General features: G+C 44.0%; 4 protein-coding genes across 4 annotated transcripts in view; 3 read left to right on the top strand and 1 right to left on the bottom strand.

The window, feature by feature from the left end:
- Nucleotides 1-20,399, top strand: part of LOC126557894 (protein Notchless) — a 195,019-nt gene that overhangs the window by 39,214 nt on the left and 135,406 nt on the right. The gene's annotated exons all lie outside the window — the stretch shown is intronic.
- The window catches only part of LOC126556762 (putative ATP-dependent RNA helicase DHX57), a 300,736-nt gene that overhangs the window by 150,075 nt on the left and 130,262 nt on the right, over nucleotides 1-20,399 (top strand). The window lies entirely within an intron of this gene.
- LOC126557181 (protein claret segregational) overlaps nucleotides 1-20,399 on the bottom strand; it is a 333,201-nt gene that overhangs the window by 244,834 nt on the left and 67,968 nt on the right. The gene's annotated exons all lie outside the window — the stretch shown is intronic.
- Nucleotides 817-10,907, top strand: LOC126557110 (D(2) dopamine receptor). Its single transcript, XM_050212774.1, has 7 exons — nucleotides 817-1,934; nucleotides 5,352-5,576; nucleotides 5,705-5,903; nucleotides 5,985-6,218; nucleotides 7,486-7,783; nucleotides 10,421-10,644; nucleotides 10,721-10,907. Exons 1-7 carry the CDS (start codon nucleotides 830-832, stop codon nucleotides 10,905-10,907), a joined length of 2,472 nt encoding a protein of 823 aa, XP_050068731.1. The 5' UTR covers nucleotides 817-829.

Here is a 20,399-nt window from a genome sequence, read left to right as displayed (position 1 = left end):
AAGGTTCGCTCATTTCCTTTGGAATAAGTAATATGTTTTCAAAGCATTGTTTAAAATTCTGCAAGTATTTCATAAAAAAACTGTCTATATGTAATTTTAAATATCAACAGTGCTTTCTCACCACATCAATAGAAAAAGCTGCCTCGTAATACCGTAACGATCTTTACTAATATTTAACACATACTAAAAGGCCTTCCTGTGGAGCATACGAGAAAAACAAAACAGAACATCCCAACAATCATTAGCACAGCGCTCCACAAACAGTATTCCACAAAAAAGCATATTTTCTCATCAAAATGGACGACCAACAGGACGGCCAAAATGGTGTACGAACAAACGAAACAGTCCACCCTTCGCTCGGCGTTTTGAAATACCTTACCCAAAACCACCGTACTGCATAATGCGGTAGGTTTTGGGCTTGGGCGCGAGTACGCGCCACCGCAAACCATCTACGTTCAGCGTGCGATTTCAATTTAAATATTTATTAGGAACGGGCAGCACGTGGTGTGCTGATATGTATTACTTTCTTCATCGCTCTGCTCTGTCTCTCTTACACAGGCACGTCACATCGGTCTTCCAGCTCTAATAATCGAGCCACTTTCGCAACTCGTTGACGAATGAAGGGTTAGCGATGGATCGTCGACATCATTGCTGTCCTTTTGCAGTGATCAGTCGCCGCACGGGCAGTTCCACGCTAAGCTGAGCCGAGTGGAAAACATCTTCGTAACGTGTGCGTGTGCTCTCTCTCTCTCTATCACTCACATTCTTAAACACACGCATATATACGCCATTTGTAAACGCCACCACGACAGTGCAGTGCAAATCAACCATGGACGATGGAGACATATTCGGTTGGTGGTGTGACAATTGGAAAGCGTGGCGTTACATGGTGTCCTGTGCCAGCTACAGCAACAGTTCCGCTTCGCTCCTTTGGGGCCCCGACGTGCTGTGCCGGTTTGACGATGCGAGTGTACGCTCGAACACAATCCCCACGACGGGCGATGGTGCGGTTGAGCTACGGACAGGAAATAGTACGGCCCCGGTTAGCCTTTATCAGGCCGTTACACAGTGCTATCAAACGTTTAAGTGTGTCCTGCATTCCATAGTGTCCGGTGGTGATCGGCATGCCGAGCAGGTGCGGTGGAACGATGCGTTGTACGAGTGTGCTCCGGAACCGGCGTTGCCGGACAGTTGGCAGCTGCCGGATACGAACTGTAGAGTGGCGGCCTCTCACAACATAACGCTGATCGTGCGCGAAGTGTTACAGCCAGTATCGGAACTGATCGTGAAGCTACCCAAGCTGTTACTGCAGCTCGGTGAGATCAGCTTCGGCAGTTTAGATACAATCGATTCCGATCGTTTGCTAGCCGGAGGATGCTGGAACGCTTCCCAGGCCCTGTTGTACGGTGGGACAGGTGATCCGTTGTTGCAGCGATCGGAGTCAGTGCAACCCACAGCCCAAACAACGCGAGCAGCATCAAACTCTGAACAAACCTATCGACTTGTGTGTGGCAATGCAACCGGATCACAGGGTTCCTTCTTCGAGAGTGATGCATTTGAGCTGGTGAGTGTGTCACTGCTCGAGCCGATCCAGTGCTGGATGAATATCGAACTGCAGAACGCACTGGTTAGCCAATCGTGGCTAAACGGTGTAGAGCATTCAGTAGCTGCGTTGGCCAGCTGGAACCAAACCCAACTCATCGATAACCTGCAAAGCGGAGGTGACTCGGCTCAGGGTCGGTACGAGTGGAGTTTCCTGTTCGTTATTTTGTTCATATTTGCCGGTGGACTAGGAAACATTCTCGTATGCCTGGCAGTGGCACTCGATCGTAAGCTGCAGAATGTTACCAACTATTTTTTACTGTCCCTTGCCATTGCCGACCTGCTCGTCAGTCTGTTCGTGATGCCGTTGGGTGCCATTCCAGGATTTTTAGGTAAGTGGTTTAGAAAATATTTAATTCAATTTACTAAGCTTACTGTAGGCTTGATAATCAGCTGTCCTTAATTTCTCCAACATAAAATCCTCCAATAAACTCCAAACAATGTTTTCCCTTTTCAACAAAAAATGTATGATCGTAATGAAAATCATATCCCATTATTGCTCTCTTCGCTTTCCACTCATTCAAAAACGCTTTCAACCAACATCAGACTTCGGAGCACATTGCTTGCCAACGAACTTCCGATAGCTAAAGCGTTAAAACACCAATATTATTGCCATTCAATAGATACAAATCATCATTAGTGACGGTGCTTTGATGTACGAACCGGCCACATTTCCTGCTCCACATGTGGAGTTTCAACACCGGTAAATCATTGCCTCCCGCGGGTGCCTTCGAACCCATTTGTCTCGGCATCTTTTTGTCCGTCCGTTTTCCCCACCCGCCAGCACGTAAGGAGACCGGTTGCCGAATTTCTATTCATGGTACCATTTAGAACGCATATCAATCAATCGTACACAATCCGCTATTCTCTTGAGATATATCCCTTCGGAACCGCCTTTACGAGGGTGTCGAACGTTCGTTATTCAAAGGGTGACAGTTTACTTATGGAAATGTGCGTGAGTGCGTGTGTATGTGGTCTGGTTGTGTCCCTTACTGCATGACCCTCGCTTTCGTACAGAATGGACCGCGTAGGAAGCGAAACACTATTCAAAAACAAGCTATCGCCCCATTTCCCAATGGCTGTTTTTTTTCCACTGGTCGGTGCTCGTTCATTTTTGCATTTGTTTTGGATGAAAGGAATTGTTGTACCACTGTTTTTTTTTTTTGCGTGTGGCTTGTGCAACTTTCGGTAAGAAATTTCGTCGGATTGTTTTCGTATCGTTTCGCTCCGAAACTAGCTGCCCTCAGCCAGACCAGTAGGTCAACGTTTTTGTTTGAAGCAATGGTTCGTTTTCTTCTCCCCAACAGCTGGGACACTGTGGTTACAAAAACTATGTGTATACATTTCCCACTGCATAGCGCTAGTCTTGTGCAGCTGAATGTGAAAACAAACCATTCCGAAACAATCTGGAATATAAGGCGGGGTAATGGCAGCGTGGCAAAACATTTACACAACAACACAGCAAAACGACTTTCTAACGCAAAAACATAAAGTGACGAACTCTTTGGCTATATTTGTGTATTGGTGTATGTGTTTGTGTGTGTATGGACAACTGGGTGGGAAAAAATGTGAATTGAATTGTAAATCCAACCAGTCGAAAAGGCGAGGACTGTGGCGCGTACGCGTACGCTCGTTACGAAGGCCACAGCTACTCGGTGGAGGCGCCTGGTACCGCACGAACAAGAAGAAAGCGAAAGCTTTCCACTTGCTGCTGGCATTCAAAATGGAGCGTTAACCGGTAACCGTGTCTGGATCCGTAAATGTAGGCTCGAACCGCTGATGATGATGGTGGTGGTAGGACCGATGAAGCAGGTGGCGAGTGGTCGTTACTTCTGCGAACGAAAGATTTATGGCGACCAGTGGCATTTTCTCCTATGCGCCATTATTTATATCACGTTTGTGAGGATTGTGGAATCCGCCCGTTCTTACACTGTTGCAACCAGAGCAACTGCACCTTCTCCATCCCACAACGGGGGCCATGCCTTAGTTTCGGAGGGAAGCATATTTTGTTACCGCTTGCGATGGCACGCACCATAGCCTAATGGTGGCTTTTGTGGCGGGAGGGGGAGGGGAGGGGAGGAAGGGGGGGAGAGAAAGAATTCATTTCGAAACCGGCACACTGTTACTGTTCACTTTCGGTAGTGTGTCGAATAAATCTGGCACTGGTTGTAACCCGGTGATGTATGTGCTGGGCTGTGGGCAAATCATCTGGATGCCGAAAAGAGCAAAACACAAAATCGTGCTAACCACACGGAGGAAAGAAGACGGATTTTATTTTCTTTCTGTTCTTTCTCACGCCCCAAACAACACACTCGATGGTGCGTATGGGTGTACTGGGGCTACTTACAGTGCGCGTCAGCACACCCGCAGTCTGCACAATGTGTGTCAGAGCGGCGTATCCCGATGGTACAATTTACTATTTCAAAATTTCAACCCCCTCCTGTAGCTAGCACACTTTTGTCAAACCTGTAACCTCTCACGCGAAGCCAGTGGGGTGGATATGGCCGGAAATGGCATGTATCATAAGGCACCCGAAAACACCCAGCCACAGTTTCTGTCATTGTCATTCAGCAACGCATGAGATGGGAGTTTGCAGCATGTTATGCCGTTGGAGCAGATTATGGGCTTCATTAATCAACTCTTGCACGTTAGTTGTTGAGTGAGAGGCACCGTACTTTTGTTACGTGTTTGCACGTTGGTTTTTAGGCCTGTGTGGCCTGTGCACCTGAGTAACAGTAAATAGAGCCTGAACACCTGGCACAAGGACACACACGTACGCACACAAGGAGTGGGTTGATAAATTTGGGACTGTGCTCCAATCTGGCTGGCTCGCTTTTGAAGATTCATCGCCATTAATGTGGGTCAGTGCATACAAAATGACGCCAATCTGTCACAAACAACAGTGATTTCAGCAAATCTACGGTAAGAAGCTGCCAGCGTGGCAATGACAAAACAAAATTGTGTGTTATTATTCATTGTAATAGCTTGACTGAGGTGAATTCATACATAGCGACTGTGATTAAAGTTATTTGTTTAATTTATATTTTAGCGACACTCTGTGTCTTTCGCTCTGAAGCCTCGTGAAGTTTTGGCCCATCAATTTTTTGAATACTAAGACTCGATTTAAACTTTAGATTCGATACCTGGTCCTGACGCAATTGATTTGAAATTTTACGAGACGTACAAGTTTAAGCACGTCCTTCGTACGCTCTTTTATAACTTTTTGCGTCTGGCAAAAGTGCGACGGCCATTGCGTTGTGTTTATCATCCTTAATGTTAAGATAATGGAATATCGTGACAGTCGCAATTACAGGCTATTAATTTTACCGTTTTTTTATATGTTTTTTCTGTATATTTTGATTTTGTAACGCCTGATGTGTAACGGCTTTGGTAAAACACCCAAGGGAGGTTGACGCTTGTTAACGTTATGTATGTGGTACATCATCACCGTGACATTTGTGGCAGTTGTCACACTGATTTAAAAATAAATAATTTATTTGAGTAAATGATAAAATAATGATAAAACAAATGATTAAAAAAACATTCAAAATTAAGATTCCTCAATACATTTGAACTTGATTTTCGTGGTCCAAAACTCTTTAAAGAATAATAATTGATGATATTTTTTATATTACATAATTGCCAGCGTATAATTACTATAAATGCATTAATACGTCATTATTAAACACATCATTTTATGCTCTCAATCATTATTACAATGTTTATCTCTGTTTTTCATCACCAAACAGGGTATTGGCCCTTCGGAGTCACGTGGTGCAACATCTACGTTACGTGTGACGTGCTGGCCTGTTCGGCAAGCATCCTGCACATGTGCTTCATTAGTCTCGGCCGTTACCTTGGTATCCGGAACCCGCTCGGCAGCCGGCATCACTCGACGAAGCGCTTGACGGGAATAAAGATCGCATTAGTGTGGCTGCTGGCGATGCTCGTTTCCAGCTCCATAACCGTGTTAGGTGAGTCGCCGAAAGCACCGTTATCTCCGGGCCGTTCATTATTTATCTCTTCCAACGCTGCAATCTTTTTTTCTTGCCCTCTCGCATCTTCTCCACTAATGTTCGCATACACCATTTTCGCCAAGCAGGTATGATCAACCGGGACAACATTATGCCCGGCCCGAACGAATGTGTCATCAATAATCGAGCCTTTTTCGTGTTCGGCTCGCTGGTCGCATTTTACATCCCCATGGTGATGATGGTCGTAACGTACGCGCTCACCGTGCAACTGCTGCGCAAGAAGGCACGCTTTCTCGAACAGCATCCGGAGGGAGAACTATTCCGAAGGTATGGTAGGAGGCTTGAGGATTGTCCATCGAATTTTCATTCCGATCGTCCACAATAACCACTTGCTTTCCACTTTTGCAGACTGGGAGGACGCCTGGCATCCTCCAAACACTCCAATAACTCGCAAAGTGATGGCTCCTCCACATCTAATAAAGCGGTCGAAATGAAGAAATTCACCGTCAACAACAATAAGCAGCCATCATTTGCGCAGCACGACTCATCGCCACCGTCCTCGCTGCCATCGGTGACCACTGCGCACAGTGCGCTGCCTTGGCGATGGCACGGCACCACGACCGGCACCAGCAAAATGGACAGGTAACGTGTCTAAAAGCGTTGTCAGTTTATAAATATAAATTAAGTTATTTTATTTTTGAAAATGAAGAAATGTTCCTACAAATTCTTACAATTTATAACACTAAAAAGTGTGTTCGATATCTGTCGATAATGTTTCTGATTCGACAGCTAACCAGTACATGAATAAACAATTTGTCCAATCCAATATTCCAGTGATGGGAGCGCAATATACTGCTCGTGCAATTCACCAGCACAAACCGTAGTCACTGTGGTTTATCCTTTTATGACACTTTTACAAAGTACAGAGCACACTTACCGGAGGCTAAGCCCGTTCGATAGTTTCACAGCACCCACCCAAGAGCAGCCAGCAGGCAATGCCCAGTGAGAAAGGTCACAGATGGCAGACCGCGTCCAGTACGTGGCGCCAACTCAAGGAAAACCATCATCCATCCTACCGACACTCGCATCATTCAGCTGCCGTGTCCTGCGAGCAAGACACTCGTTAACTTGCGGCGGGTTTTATTTTTTTTTTTCTTCTCCCTTTTACACTTTATCTACCGTCAGAATGCTGATGGCATCTCTTGCACCACATCCGGGATAATGCGGCTAGATCCTTCCATGTCTGTCGCTCAACTGTTTGATTTAACAATCTATTGGTTGGATGGATTTCTTCTCACTCCCGCATTCTAGAGCTTTTGATGCTTGATACAGAGCAAGTGACGATACTGGACACAGAAACTAAAAACACAATTCTAAAATAGACAGACATTGTATCAAGCATTTCCTTTTATTGAAGTCTGGTTTTTCGATTTCCCTTTCACAACGCGAGCCTTACGGACACAATTGTTCACTTCCCGGTGTTGTTTTGCAGGGACAAAGAAAAGATCTTTACTTTGCAAAACAATGTTTCACAATCGCCGAAAAGTAGACAAAACTATTAAAAAGCTAGTCGTTGAAAACACCCTTGCCGCCGAAAACAAAACAAAAATCGCCATTGACTATCGCGTCTATTGTTGTAAACCTTTCGCCGCGGCAAAAGAAAGGGGAAAAAAGCGTTCACCACAAACATCAAAATCTCATTTCTAGTTTAGAATCTTCTGGCTCTGTCGGCAGCCGGATTTCACCGTTGGTCTTTGGTAAAATTTATGACCTTCTGCCCCATTTACCACCCTTTTGTAGTACGTTAATTACGTCAACTCTCACTCAATTATGCGTTTTCTCTCTCTCTCTCTCTCTCTCTCTCTTTCTCTCTCGCTTTTGTTGCGCTCGTCCTCGGTGCGCTCAATAGAATAAGCTCAATCAAAGGCAGTATGTCGCATCCGCACCTGGGCTACAGCAACGGTGGTAACCGCACGATCGCGACCGGCGGTGTTGGCAAGCGGTCCTGCCGCACCGTCTGCGACCAGGGCACACAAACACCGGACAGCATCGAGCGGGAAACGAGGCGCCAAAAATTCTGCTCCTTCCGGATACACCTGAACAGCGTACCGACGCCAGCGATAAATTTCAATTTGAAGTTTCTCGGCAGTAAAAAGCGCACCAACTTATCGGCGAACGCGGTCGCGACCGAGCAAAAGGCCACCAAGGTAAGATGCGGTGTGGGGCAAAAAGGGAAGAAGAGGGGGGGGGGCGACGGGTGGTGTGATCGTGGGAATCAAAACACCTTGAAATTGGAGCTAGCGTAGAGGAAACACTGGGTGGACGATGCTTCGGTGCTAAATGAATTAAACACCACCGCGCATAATTGGTTGATTGTAGCTCGCACGGGACGGATCACTTTTTTTTTTTTTGCTCACTGTTTTGCTTTTGCCAAACGACTAAAGGACTAGCTTGAGCTGCTCATTTGCGCAGTTGAGAAAATTTTATTACATCTCCACTTTTGCAACCATCACGGACAGGTTTCCAAGTGCTCGAGTGTCCCATTATAGTTTAAATCTCGTTATATTCTTTAATGTGCATTTACTGCCATTTGGATCCAATAGGAAAGCAATAGGGATGTGATTTTATGTTGGTTAAGTGCTTTCGATCAATACGAAATCTATAATGATTGAACCAGTTTCAGAAAAAAAACTATTTGTGACAGAAAGATTTTAAAATATTGTATTTTTCTGCTAAATCTGCTACGAAACGCGATCATAGGATTTTAAACTGTCAACTCAACGAAACCCATGAGTGTTCGCTTCTTTAAACATGCCACAATAATGCCAACACTCATCAACTCTACCTGGTGGAATGAATTATCTTACGAAATTGCCGCGCATTTCTTGTCAGCGCGAAATTTTCGCTCAACTTTATGCAATGACTTCGCCGTCCTCCTTCCGGTGGATGAAGGTGTGAAAATGAAAAGTTCCCAGGAGGAATGCCAACGCAAGGAATCTTCCGTCGGACATTGCTGGCTAAATTGGGGAAGGAAGCGCGAAACGAACCACACGTAATGAAAGTGGACAGTAGCGTGCCACAGTCCCTTACTGTGGGTATGCCCGGTGGGGAATAGAAATGGATGTTCACTTCCCTTTTGCGCTGCGCTACACACCTTCATTTCCGTTTCTCGTAGAGCAGCGAAATCAAGTTTGTGCCATAAATACTTTCTACAGGGGGAAATTTTTTTTTTGTCGTAGTTCCATTTTCTGATTTTCTGTTTTATTTATTGTTTTTTTTTTCTTGCAAGGCTGAAACTATAGCAATCTAGCGGAGTTCGTGGTGTGGCTGTGTGAACCACAAGAAGGAAATGAAAAACTATTTTTAATATCGTTTCACCACTAGGAAAATTGTCTTCTTTAAGTTTATTACCATTTACAAGACAAGAAATCGCATCCTTTTTTTGAAGATTTAGCAACGTTCTGAAGCATGCTCGTACTGCTGTGTTTAAAATTTAAACAAAGTTTAATTTTTAAACTTATTCTTTGCATCGCACACTTCTCAGTTCACGGATTCTCAGTCATTTTCATAATTAAAGCATAAATTGAAACACTCAAATTGCGATCAAATTCGAAAATGAAACCGCTTATTTTACTGTTTAATCACAATCTTAAACAAAACTCCAAAACGGTCCGATTCCACGACGTCACGAAGCAGAAGCCGTACGTTTGCTTCTCGATGGCACAGTTCCAAATCCAATCCTACCCCGGCAGTAGAAATAAAAACTCGATTTGCGATGTTTGATATTCAGAACAGTATTTAGCGCTATGCACCAGTACGCATAGGAAAGTTAGCTTCGTTCTATTTCGAAGCGCATAAAATAAATCAAGATGATGTTGCAAAAAAAAAAACCCTCTTAATTGTGTTAACTTATAGCATCCGTACCGTACCAGGGAAGCATTCAAAGTTATTTCCTCTGTTTTATGTTGCTCTTTAACAGCATTCTCATCGCTAAGAGCCTAACAGTGCATGGTATTGTTTACGATGTTGTCCATTGTGTTGACTTGAGTTAGTCAAATTTGCCTGATTGTCAATATTGTGTCCGTGCCCGTGTTGATTTTGCACCCTGGCTCGAGCGACAGCTTTGATCTTTACAGTGGGACTTGTTTTGAAATGCGTACGGTGATATCTCAGCCCAACTCTGCTGAGCATACCGCTCCAACAATTACCACACGTCGAACTACGTTGAAAGCGTCTGTCGTAAGGGAAAAGTTTGTGTTTTTTTTTTCAACGGAATTTCCATTCTCGGCAACCGGTTCGTTACAGAAGCAGCCGAACGGGAGACATGGCTAAAAAAGGGGCTCGTGTGAAAATTAGAAAGTAATTTAAAAGTTTTGCATCGCACACAAAGCGATGATTCGGTTGAGCTAAGGTGGGCCACCCCGGTGTGATAAAGTTCCACGAAGAGCAATAATACGCACGTTCCACCAAGTTCACCACCGTCCCAAAGTAGGCGGAAAGTCCTGCAGGGAATATGTTAAGCCTAACCTGACATTATGTCGCTGCTTATCTAGCTTACAGTAAGTTGGCAGCCCTTTAGCGTGGTTAGCTACGGCAGTTGAGCAAGAAACGAAGCCTGCTTTGCTACCGTTTCATTCCAATCAGTTTTAATGAGAGGCTAATCAGTGACTTTTATTGCCTCCTTACTGTCCCGTGCACGAGCACACCGGCAAAAAGCTTTTAAAATTTAAATCATACAAATTTGCACCAATTACCTGTCATAATGAAATTTATTCTCGCGATGTATAAATGGCACGCAAGCGATACCATATATTAACGTATCTTTCACTGTCTATTCTTACCAGGTTCTGGGTCTAGTGTTTTTCACATTCGTCTTTTGCTGGGCTCCATTCTTCATCCTGAACATCATATTTGCCGCCTACCCGGACGCGAAGGTGCCGGAGCGTATCGTCAGCATATGTCTCTGGCTGGGTTACGTTTCGTCGACAATAAATCCAATCATTTACACAATCTTCAACAAAACGTTTCGGGCAGCGTTTATCCGGCTGCTGCGCTGCCGTTGCGAACGGTACGGTTTAACTTTTTCGATAATTTCATAAAGCTGTGTCACCAGCTCATTGCGTTCTTCACCTTCTCTTTCACAGCTCGGGACGGCCGCCAAGATATCGCTCGGTAACCGATAGCCGCGGTGCGATCAGCCTCTGCACACCGTCCGCCTTACCGTTGGCCATATCACTGCAAGGATCGTCACTGCTTACTCCTTCCACTACTCAGGCCACCCCGCTAAGCGACTTTCGGGGCAGTTACGAAATCACGGATGACGATTGCTGAACAGAGCAGAACGAGAGCATCGGGCACGCTTTGGGGGCGCATGTTAAAGCAAAACTCCACCCGAACACTGCTAGTTTCATGGTGTAGCCATCTTAAATAGTAGTAATATTAGTGTAATAGCAGCAGCACAGTATGCTCAGAATGTACAAATTCCCACGATCGTTTGCGGGCAGCTTCCCTTCTCCTGCTCCTGGTTCATCCCAGTCCACCCACTTCCATCAACCCGTCCCAAGAACGTACAAATAAGTTCACTGATCCTACCGATGGCAGTTGAATAGCAATCGTATGAAAATCAAATGTAGTAGCCTCTAGCTGTTATGGAAAACTTCACCAAATATGGCTTATTCTAGCGAGAGAAATAAGAAAATGACAGTATTTTGTAAGACGATTAGCGTTATTTGAACTGTGCACAACCCTAAATGTGATTTTATATATAAATTATGATATAAACAACAGTGTAATTTTTTTCGAATATGATGTACTGATCAATGTATCCGAAATATTGTCAACTTAAATTAGGAAGCACAATGAAGAAGTTGTTAACTGTGTATTAGTATTGCTGGAATGGCCGATAAATTTACAGTTAGATTGAATTATTGTTTTTGTTTATTCATTCGGCAATTCACAAAACAATGTGTTGAAAAACAAGACGCGGCTTCTGATGCTTTTTCTGTATAGTTTATTTTATTTCATTTTATTGTATTTAATCTCTTAGAAATAACCAAAAAATTAGTCCGCTGTTCGCGCGCGCTTATATTCGTTTTTCGGATCTTTGTCCGCTCTTGATTGATTTACGACTGATCAATCGCTCCCTAACTGATCCCAGGGCAGGCTCGTCCTGTCCTTTTCTGACCCTTCTTTTCTCTCCTTTTCTTCTTGTCGCCTCCTAACTGACAGGGCGTTGGGAACCTTATGAAGTTTCCAACGCATAGTATTACATGGTATTATGTACTGTTAGTCACACTGCACAGTCGTCCTTTGTCTGGTGATAATAATAAGTTTTTGTAATGCTCTGATTTAAAAAAGATAAGAAAGATACGACAGTAAATATGGCTTCATCTGTATGGTTTTGAGACAGCCACAAGCCTAGAGTGGAAAACTAAATTGTAGTCTATGGCCCGTGGATGAAGGCATGACCGCTTGATTTAGACGTAAACTTAACTTCAGCAGAAAGATAAATAGTAAATTATGAGTAAATTATAAAATAAATGATAAATCTAGATATCCGATTGATTAATTCATTCGTCTCAATGCATTGTCAGAGTAAGAAGAAGGATAATCAAATTGTTTTTTTTTTTTTTTTGTAAAAAATGGTAAACTAAATTTGTCATGTTTTGTAAACGACGTTTTTTTTAAACGCATCGTTATTATGCAAAAATAACTGAACGGCTAAAGCAAACATATCCTTAATACCATTGGTGAAAAGTTTCCCATCGTTCAGTAAGCTTTTGCACTTTCCAATAAAATATTTCACACGACAGCAACGAAGCTTCCGCAAATCGTCCACCAGGCTGCTCCATCGTGAACGTTGCTTTTAAATCTTATCGAACTAAAATGAACTCTAGTGCAACGTTGAAATGAATTTCCCCAACCGACGAACACAGCGAACGATGCGATAGCCGAAGAATTGACGAACTTTGTCGGAGCGTTTCGTGTGCAGTACGTTCGCACCATTCGTTGAATAAGTAATGGATACAATCGCTGTACCATTTAAGCCCCTGGAAAGCGTCCTCTCTTTGTATGGAATTAACACGTTGCAAGGTTTGTAATAGAAAACCATACAGCTTTTACTGTTACGGTTTGAAAATTAGCAAAAAAGAGCTTGAAATACAGGATTTATTGAATTATTTACTAATTTATCTGCAACAATGGAATTAGGTGCTGTCATTCTTACAAATCAATAAATAAAATAAAATATCGTTTTTAATCAAATAAGTCATCAAAAATTATTACTCATTCTTTCAAGAAACCTGTATTGGTATATGATATAAGTGTCAATAATTCTAATGTTTTAGTCGTTTGTGCACGCAACATTAAAATTATTTAACTAATTTGGCTAGAAAGTTGTTCAAATATACCATAAGCAGCTGTGTAGCATTTCCAAATCTCTTTGCTTCGTTCGTTCACACACCGGACCTGAGCAAACTTAAAGTTCCGTTCACTGTTTAAGACCGCTCACACCTACCCTATTGGCCAACATCTTCCGCCCAGTTCACATCAGCTGAACCATCACCATCCATCACGTGCATGCAATAACCAAACACACGTGAATGTAATGCAGCATTAAAGACACTTAATGCTGCTGTTGAAAAATAATCTCCCTCTAAAAACAAAAACACACCGTGTCTGGCGAAATTATGTGGAAACCTATGGCATTATGTGCCATTACTCGTTCGCTTTTAAATTGTCTGTATCAAATAAAACACATCGACCAGCGCACCTGCAAAAATATCACTACCATTTTGTGTCGATACATTTCCTAAAGGTACCCCAAATTCTGCTTCTCTCTATCTCTCCCACACACACACACACACACACCATCGGCAACTGTTTCGTGAATGTCCAATGTGTTTGAGTAACGAGAATTTTGTATCCCTTTCGAAAAGCAGATTCAAACGGCACCTGATAAGAATATTAATTAAGACAGGTTCGTCCCTTCGGCGTACGTGAGCGCATGGGCTGCTGATGTTCCCATACACGACCGGGCACCGTTAGATGTTAGCATTAACGACGCCGACCAGAGACCTGTTGGACCCGTTTCGCAGGGAACGTGGCGCTCAACTGCTCACTTTCTGCGCTGCTATCCCACGCGCTTTCTTCCGACTGCTCTGTTATCGTCGCGCAACTCCCATCCTTTGCAAACAACATCCGCTACGCCCACCCCTTCTCAAGCCGAGCCGCTCCATCCTCTCTCGCGCCACCGCTAGCAAATTATCTCATATGCATTCACCACACCAAACAGCCGGGTTCAGCGTTCTTCAGCTTTCTGGGACCTTCCCGCACCAGCTCTGGGTTTTAGACCCGTCCCAAAACTGGGCCATACGCGGATGTGTTAGACAGTCCCAGTGCGACAACCATCGGAGGGTTCGGGTTTCGCTTCGGTGTACCGGTTCGGGCTGGTTGTGATTGTGTTGGTCGAGGACGAGGAGTATTGCGGAACAACCGACCGAGACTCTATGTTCGTCACGGATGAACACTTTCACTGATGCTCCCACTGCCCGAAAACTGGCCAAGTAGCGAATTTTTGCCCGCAGGTACGCGCTACGCTTGACACTAACAGGCAGCGACACGAGCGAAGCGAAAAGGTTCCAAGGAAAGTTTATGGTACGGAGATCGTAAACTTTCTCACCAATACACACACACACACACCACTCCCAGCAGTTCGACGTACGACGTTGCCCACGGGACAGCTTCCGACACGTTATCACACGATAACGCGCCTCTATCGAGGAGCCCGGCAAACTTCTCATCACTTTGTTTTCTTCACCGTTTCTGGCTCGCTTCTTTACCACTCAACGCTCAAGTCCATCGAACCTTTGCCCCACAGCTGCAATCAGTCTCGAAGGCACTCCCGCCCATTCCCCATTCCTCTTGCTCCACCAATATAACTCCTGCTGAAGAGCCCCTCGTGAGCCGATCCACGCAACAGCTATCCGTGGGGAAAAGTTTTTCCTTAAATGGATTTCCCTGTATGCTTCTTCTTGCCTTGACCCTGGGACGACGCACGGCTCCAACAGCACACAGCGCAGATCAGTCATCAATTTTCCATTTCAAGTGGGACGCATCGCCGTCAGGCAGCGGAAGATAGATATTGAATATCGAATGCGTCAAAATGACGTACTTGATAGTATCCCTGTACACCTCGGGCACGTGTCCCGCAGCCCGTCATGAGCCGTCCCGGAAAATAAGGGTAGCACAAGGGTTAGCATATAGCCCTCTGCCGGTCGCTTCACCCTTCCAGCAGCCAACCGTCAGTTACCTTCCCGGAGGAACCTCCCATTTTTGTATGTTTTAGCCAAACGAGCGGAAAGCGATTGGTATGCTTGTTTGAAGTGTCCCATTCTCCATTCCGCCTACCAACTCGACCCGGAACCCAACATCTGTTTGCACAGTGAGCTAATGTGCGTGTGTGTGTGTGTGTGTTGGTGTTTTTGCCCCGTTTGTGCAAGCGAACACACATTGATCGTGGAGAGCATCATAAACCGGAGCATTGGCAAAATTGTTAGCTATATAGAGTGCCGCGTACCGTACGCGTACGGTACACACTGCGGTTTCTGTTGCTCGTGCGCCGCCTACCCATTCAGATATAGTTCCACTGCAACTTAATACCAAACCACCTTACCTGCCTCAGCCTCATGCACTTCACGTTACACTTGCGTGTCTCATTAATTATTGCACGTATCGTTCGCGGCCCCTACCATGGGTGCAAAAGTCGATCAGCTTTGCATCCCCCATCCCAATACGGCAAACCGAGCCACTAAACCTAGCAAAGCATTTAGCGTATGTTTACTGCCCCGGTCAGTAGACGCAAGCCGCCTAAATATTTGAATCAATTATTATCAATTACGACACAGACTAGTAGCTCGACCTTTTCGACCCCACCCCGGTTCCTGCTAGGAAAACTGAGACGAAACGAGCATTAAATTACATGCAGCAACAGTTTAAGTAGCAGAGCTTCCAATTAACAGAACCAGGACATTCGATGTACTGCCGAGAAGTTAAACGAGAAGTTTGCTGAATTGCGGATCGGAGACTGGTTGTGGTTGATTATGTTTTTAGGTTAAATAGAGCTAGGAAGGCTGAAGACTCCAGTACTAATCGTTGCTTTTTGAAAAAATTCACGCATAGTAATAAAAATAGTAAGCCGCATACTGGTGATTAGCTGGAGTTTGAGTACAATCTCATTCTGCTGTATTTCTAAGGTTTGCGTAAAATTTCAACTTCTAACAATGTGTTTTTACGTTTTCTTTTCTTCTTAACTAAGTAAGGTTAGCTGCCAGAGCCTTACAATCACTACTTTCTTTATTTCTTTTTAATGAAAATTATTGCAAAAAATAATTCAACAAACACTTAATAAGGTTTTGAAGCGTTTTATCGTTTACCAAAGCAGTATATTCCAAATGTCTTCTTCAAACGTTATTGTTGATCATAATTCCTCCATGTTCCAACCTAACCGATGGAGACGCCTGGTACCTGAGAAAGTGATGCAAGTTATTTTCGATTATCGTGCCCAGGAAGCTTCAAACCAGCCCGTTTCTAACTGTTTGATGTGTTTTGAAGAAAATGTAATCCTCCAAGAAATTTAATAAATTTCTTATGTGTTTAATTACAAGTTTGTCTGTGTCTGTTTTGTTAGAATTGAATCATGATGAGTTTGAAAATTCTAGATAAATAGCTGTTTATTTACTTCAATTTACTTCAAAAGCTAGGCATAGGTTACTAATTAAAATATCTATGTAACACATCATTCAAATATCTAACCAGATCAATCAAGGGCATGGCTATCGATGGAGACGCATGGTGCCTGGTACCTTGTAATTGTTATAATTTACATAATTGACATACTTTTTGTGCTATTCCTTGATTCCGTCCCCTTGTTTACCGTCAGTATAAAAGCCTTCAAACATGAACGAAATCGATAACATACAAACACAACCTAGATGGTCCCCAACGCGTACCGCAAACCATGGAAGTAACGCATTTAAATATAAAATATTTCTCGCATATTTAATTAAAACATAAAATAATCATTTATCCTTCCACTAACCTGTTAAACAATATGTTCATGAAAAAAATCTAAACTTAACGCAAGAAGGATGGAGTTTAATGCTGTGCGGCATGCTGGCATCACGTGATAGTTGTTCCTGCCTGAAACCCCGTTGCACTGAAGTTTTTAAGGTTCAAACACACTTACCATGCAGTGTGCGGTTTTGGGTGTTGTGCAGTCATTTTTTGTTTCCCTCAGCATAAATCTACTGCGCCAGCTGTTCCACATCAACAATTTTCAATTTCATTCACCAATTATGGTTGTTTTTAAAACCCATTATTACCGGTGATCCATCAGAATTTTTCTTTTTCCATCCATGGCAGCAGCACGAAGCAGGGAAGAGCATAAAAACAAAAAGCTGCTGTTTCACGATTCAGTCCCGAAAACAACCATTCCCATCCATCCCAGGTCCAGGTTGCCCGCTATGCCAAACATGGCGTTTTATAGGGAAAGGTATAGCAGCAGCAAAAAAATAAAAAACAAAGGGGGGAAGATAAATAACATTGCCACAGCTTTGCCGCTGTGCCAGAACAAACCGAGCAGCTCGGCACGAAAGGAAACAGTTGTGTGTTCGTACAACACTCCCTTGGTCTGGCCTTTCAATCGCAACGATGCTTTCAATCCACACACACGCACGTACACAGATACTGGTACAGACTTTGTTATCCAGTTGCTTTTTCTCGGCGTGCCCAGCATGCACCGTTGGTGCTCGTGCGCTGATGATAGAAGACTCCCAGCGCTCCGGTCCGGTTGTACGTCGATCAAGATAGTAAGTAATGGCTCTAGAAAACGGAGTCGTCAATCACAATATCTTTTCCCGCTTAATTGAATCAAACTGTGCTGGGACTGATTCGTTTAGGTTGTTTTTTTTTTTCTTATTTTACTTCCCAAACTTTGAAACACACTGAGACAAAGATGGCAGTTTACCTTCCCAGGCAGGGCAAAGCAATGCAAGCAACAAAAAAAGAAAACAAAAATTCCCCCAAAAATTCACTCAAACACACACATACACACATAAACAATCACGACTGTCGTGCTTTTGTGTCTCATTATCGGTGAGTGAAAATCAAATTCAAACGCACATAATAAAACACATCAAGGCGTATAATGTAATGCCCTTTTTGATTTCACCAATCAACAAAACAGGGGAAAAAGAAAGCCTGTGCCTGTGCCTGTGCCTCAACGGATGATCCATTGTTTGGTAAGTGATATGGGCCCGGCGCACTCATCTCATGATTGGCCGAGTTTTCCATTTCATTTCCCAACAGGCTTTCAATGAGCCACAAGTTATGCTCGTTAACTCGTCAGCTCGCATCGGTTGAAGCGATCCGCTTCTTGAGGATGTGGTCGAATGGCCAGTAGCCACTCGACAGCCTTTCATCAACAATGGTTTGTATTCAATGCATCGCATGCCGAACGGTTCGTGGTGGAATTGGTTTCGGGTGAAAATCCCACTTGGTTGCTTTCATTTTTTCATCGGTGCCGTTGAAGTTTAAGTTAAGCAAAGTATGCGAAAAGTGAATCAAAGCACCGTACATGATCACTTCCGGTAGGACGGTACAGGAAGCGGTAAACAACGAAAATATAAGTAATCACAAATTACAACCGAAATCCTTGCCTTCAGGGCTACCGTCTGTGGCGTCGGTCGATGCGAAGGATTAACGTTGGACGTTGAATGGAAAACAACAGCAGCCGGGGAACGTAACTTCCTCCTCGGTTTCCTTTCAGAGTGAGCTCCAGCAGCTCGTAGTAAATAGTCACATCCATGGTTCATCATCCAAAGCATACCTACTGGCACAAGTAGCTAGCACGAACTGGACAAACTTTAGCAAGAATGTCGACACACACAATCAAGAAGCAAAAGCCGAATTTCAATTCATCGTACTGTACGTGGTACGTACTCCCGAGAAAACGAACCCCCATCCCGGTGATCAAATTTCAGCCCAGTAACATCCAAATCGCCATGTAATCCGTGGCGTGTCTACGGTGCTACAGTCTATGTGGTGCGCCCCCTCCCTAATTCTGTGTACACGAATGATTGAATGAAGGGGATAGAAATCTCGCAATCCCACGTCCCCACGTCCCCAGTTCCACTTTCCCCGCCGACCTCTACCCTCACCGGTTCAAAGCAATGCGAGCACCGAAAGCGACAGTACGGAAAGCTCGCCGTAGAGTGTGGCTTACCGGGTACTGCTGACCCGCTGGTGGGAACGAGCACGAGCACACCCCTAAGAGTGTTTTTTCCGAATTAGCAGAATGTAATAAGGAAGAGGGAAAAGGAACGTTTCTCTGCTGCCTGGAATGTTGAATCAAATAAACCAAATGAACGCTTACAGCAACGCGCTACACATACCATATCGCATAGCCCCGCATGCAGCATAATCCAAGTGCCGAGCATCTTTTGGTCTACCAAAACTCGGCTCGCTGGCTGGCTGTGTGTGTGTGTATGTGTGTATTTATTCCAAAACACTCCGGTGCGCTACAAACGAAAACTGGTGTTATTGCATTCCAGGGCTTATTGTGCGGCATTCTTCATTCAGTGAGTGGAAAATAAACCAAACCCAGCGCCCAGTGAAGGGTGTGCAAAAGAAAAGTGGAATCTTTCGTTGCCTGTTCGACATTTCTTCGGCTTCTTTACCAGTAGGTTGACCACTGGCAATGGGGCGAAGCTAAATTACGGTAGGCATTGCTGCACGTAGCATAAGGATCGTGTGATCCTGTTTTACCTTACCGAGGTTATTTGCTGTTAAACACTTGCCATTACTAGCACCATTTGGAATCCGTACCATCTGTAGTATGTGTCTTGAAGCACCTGCACCATGCATCCATCCATACTTATAGTTATGATTTTTTGCTTTTATCGGAGATAAGCATCCATGAGGGCATCCATGATTAATTTAAAAGCAATCTGTAAATTTTTCCGCTACTTTTTCATTTACACCAAGACTTTGGGGAGTCACGATTTTCGAGCTTTAAAGAATAATATTTTCAATAGCTAAAACAGCGCAAGCTTACACGTTGAATAGTTCGTAAACATGGTTGCTCTACATAGCTGATAGCGAGAAGAAATGATAGACAGCTACGGACCAATGTTTAAGCTCCATTACCAATTTGTTTTACTCTCCAACAAATGCTACAAATCCAATCCATAAGATGTAAGGCTTGCTAAAGCTAATAAAAAAAAATGTTCTAAACCACCAGGAGCTCGAGAAGGAGAATGAACCACAAACTAGTTAAGCTGCCTGGGGAACCATTCAACGTGACGGGCAGTGAAGGAAGAGCTGAAAGGGTAAGATGGCTACGCGAGGGATGAGCAACAGCAGCTACAGGTCGGCCACAAACTGTGGCGAGCGGATTAAAGGAAGCCCGCTCCAGGAAGCTGAAGCCACTTTTGAAGCGATGAAGAACGGAACAGAAACTGATTTAAGCCCCCCCCCCCCCCCCCCCCCCCCCCCCCCCGAAGGACAATTACAGCTTCTACCATTTTAAGGACAAATTGCAGAAAACGTCAAAGTTTTTTTTTTTACCATCGAAGATATTTTATTCTAATTTTAAGGAGTGGTTTTTGAAGTGATAAACTGTAATGCTTTTGAAGCTGTTATTTGAAAGACTCGTTGCTTATCGTGCTTCTCGCTTGTAGCTTAGCATTTGCACATCTGCCGGAAACGTTTTTATCACCTTCTCCTTTTGCAACAAATAAAAATATGCTAAAATTGCCCACCATA

This window comes from Anopheles maculipalpis, chromosome 2RL (genome assembly GCF_943734695.1).
Source record: "Anopheles maculipalpis chromosome 2RL, idAnoMacuDA_375_x, whole genome shotgun sequence".
NCBI lineage: Eukaryota > Metazoa > Arthropoda > Insecta > Diptera > Culicidae > Anopheles > Anopheles maculipalpis.
The sequence above is the reverse complement of the archived record's forward strand: the minus strand, read 5'-3'. Positions and strand labels throughout refer to the sequence as shown.

Coding starts and splice junctions, on each gene's coding strand:
- LOC126557110 (XM_050212774.1), top strand. CDS start 830: ATGGACGATGGAGACATATTCGGTTGGTGGTGTGACAATTGGAAAGCG. Junction 5,577..5,704: donor CAGCTCCATAACCGTGTTAG/GTGAGTCGCCGA, acceptor TTCGCCAAGCAG/GTATGATCAACCGGGACAAC. Junction 5,904..5,984: donor GAGGGAGAACTATTCCGAAG/GTATGGTAGGAG, acceptor CCACTTTTGCAG/ACTGGGAGGACGCCTGGCAT.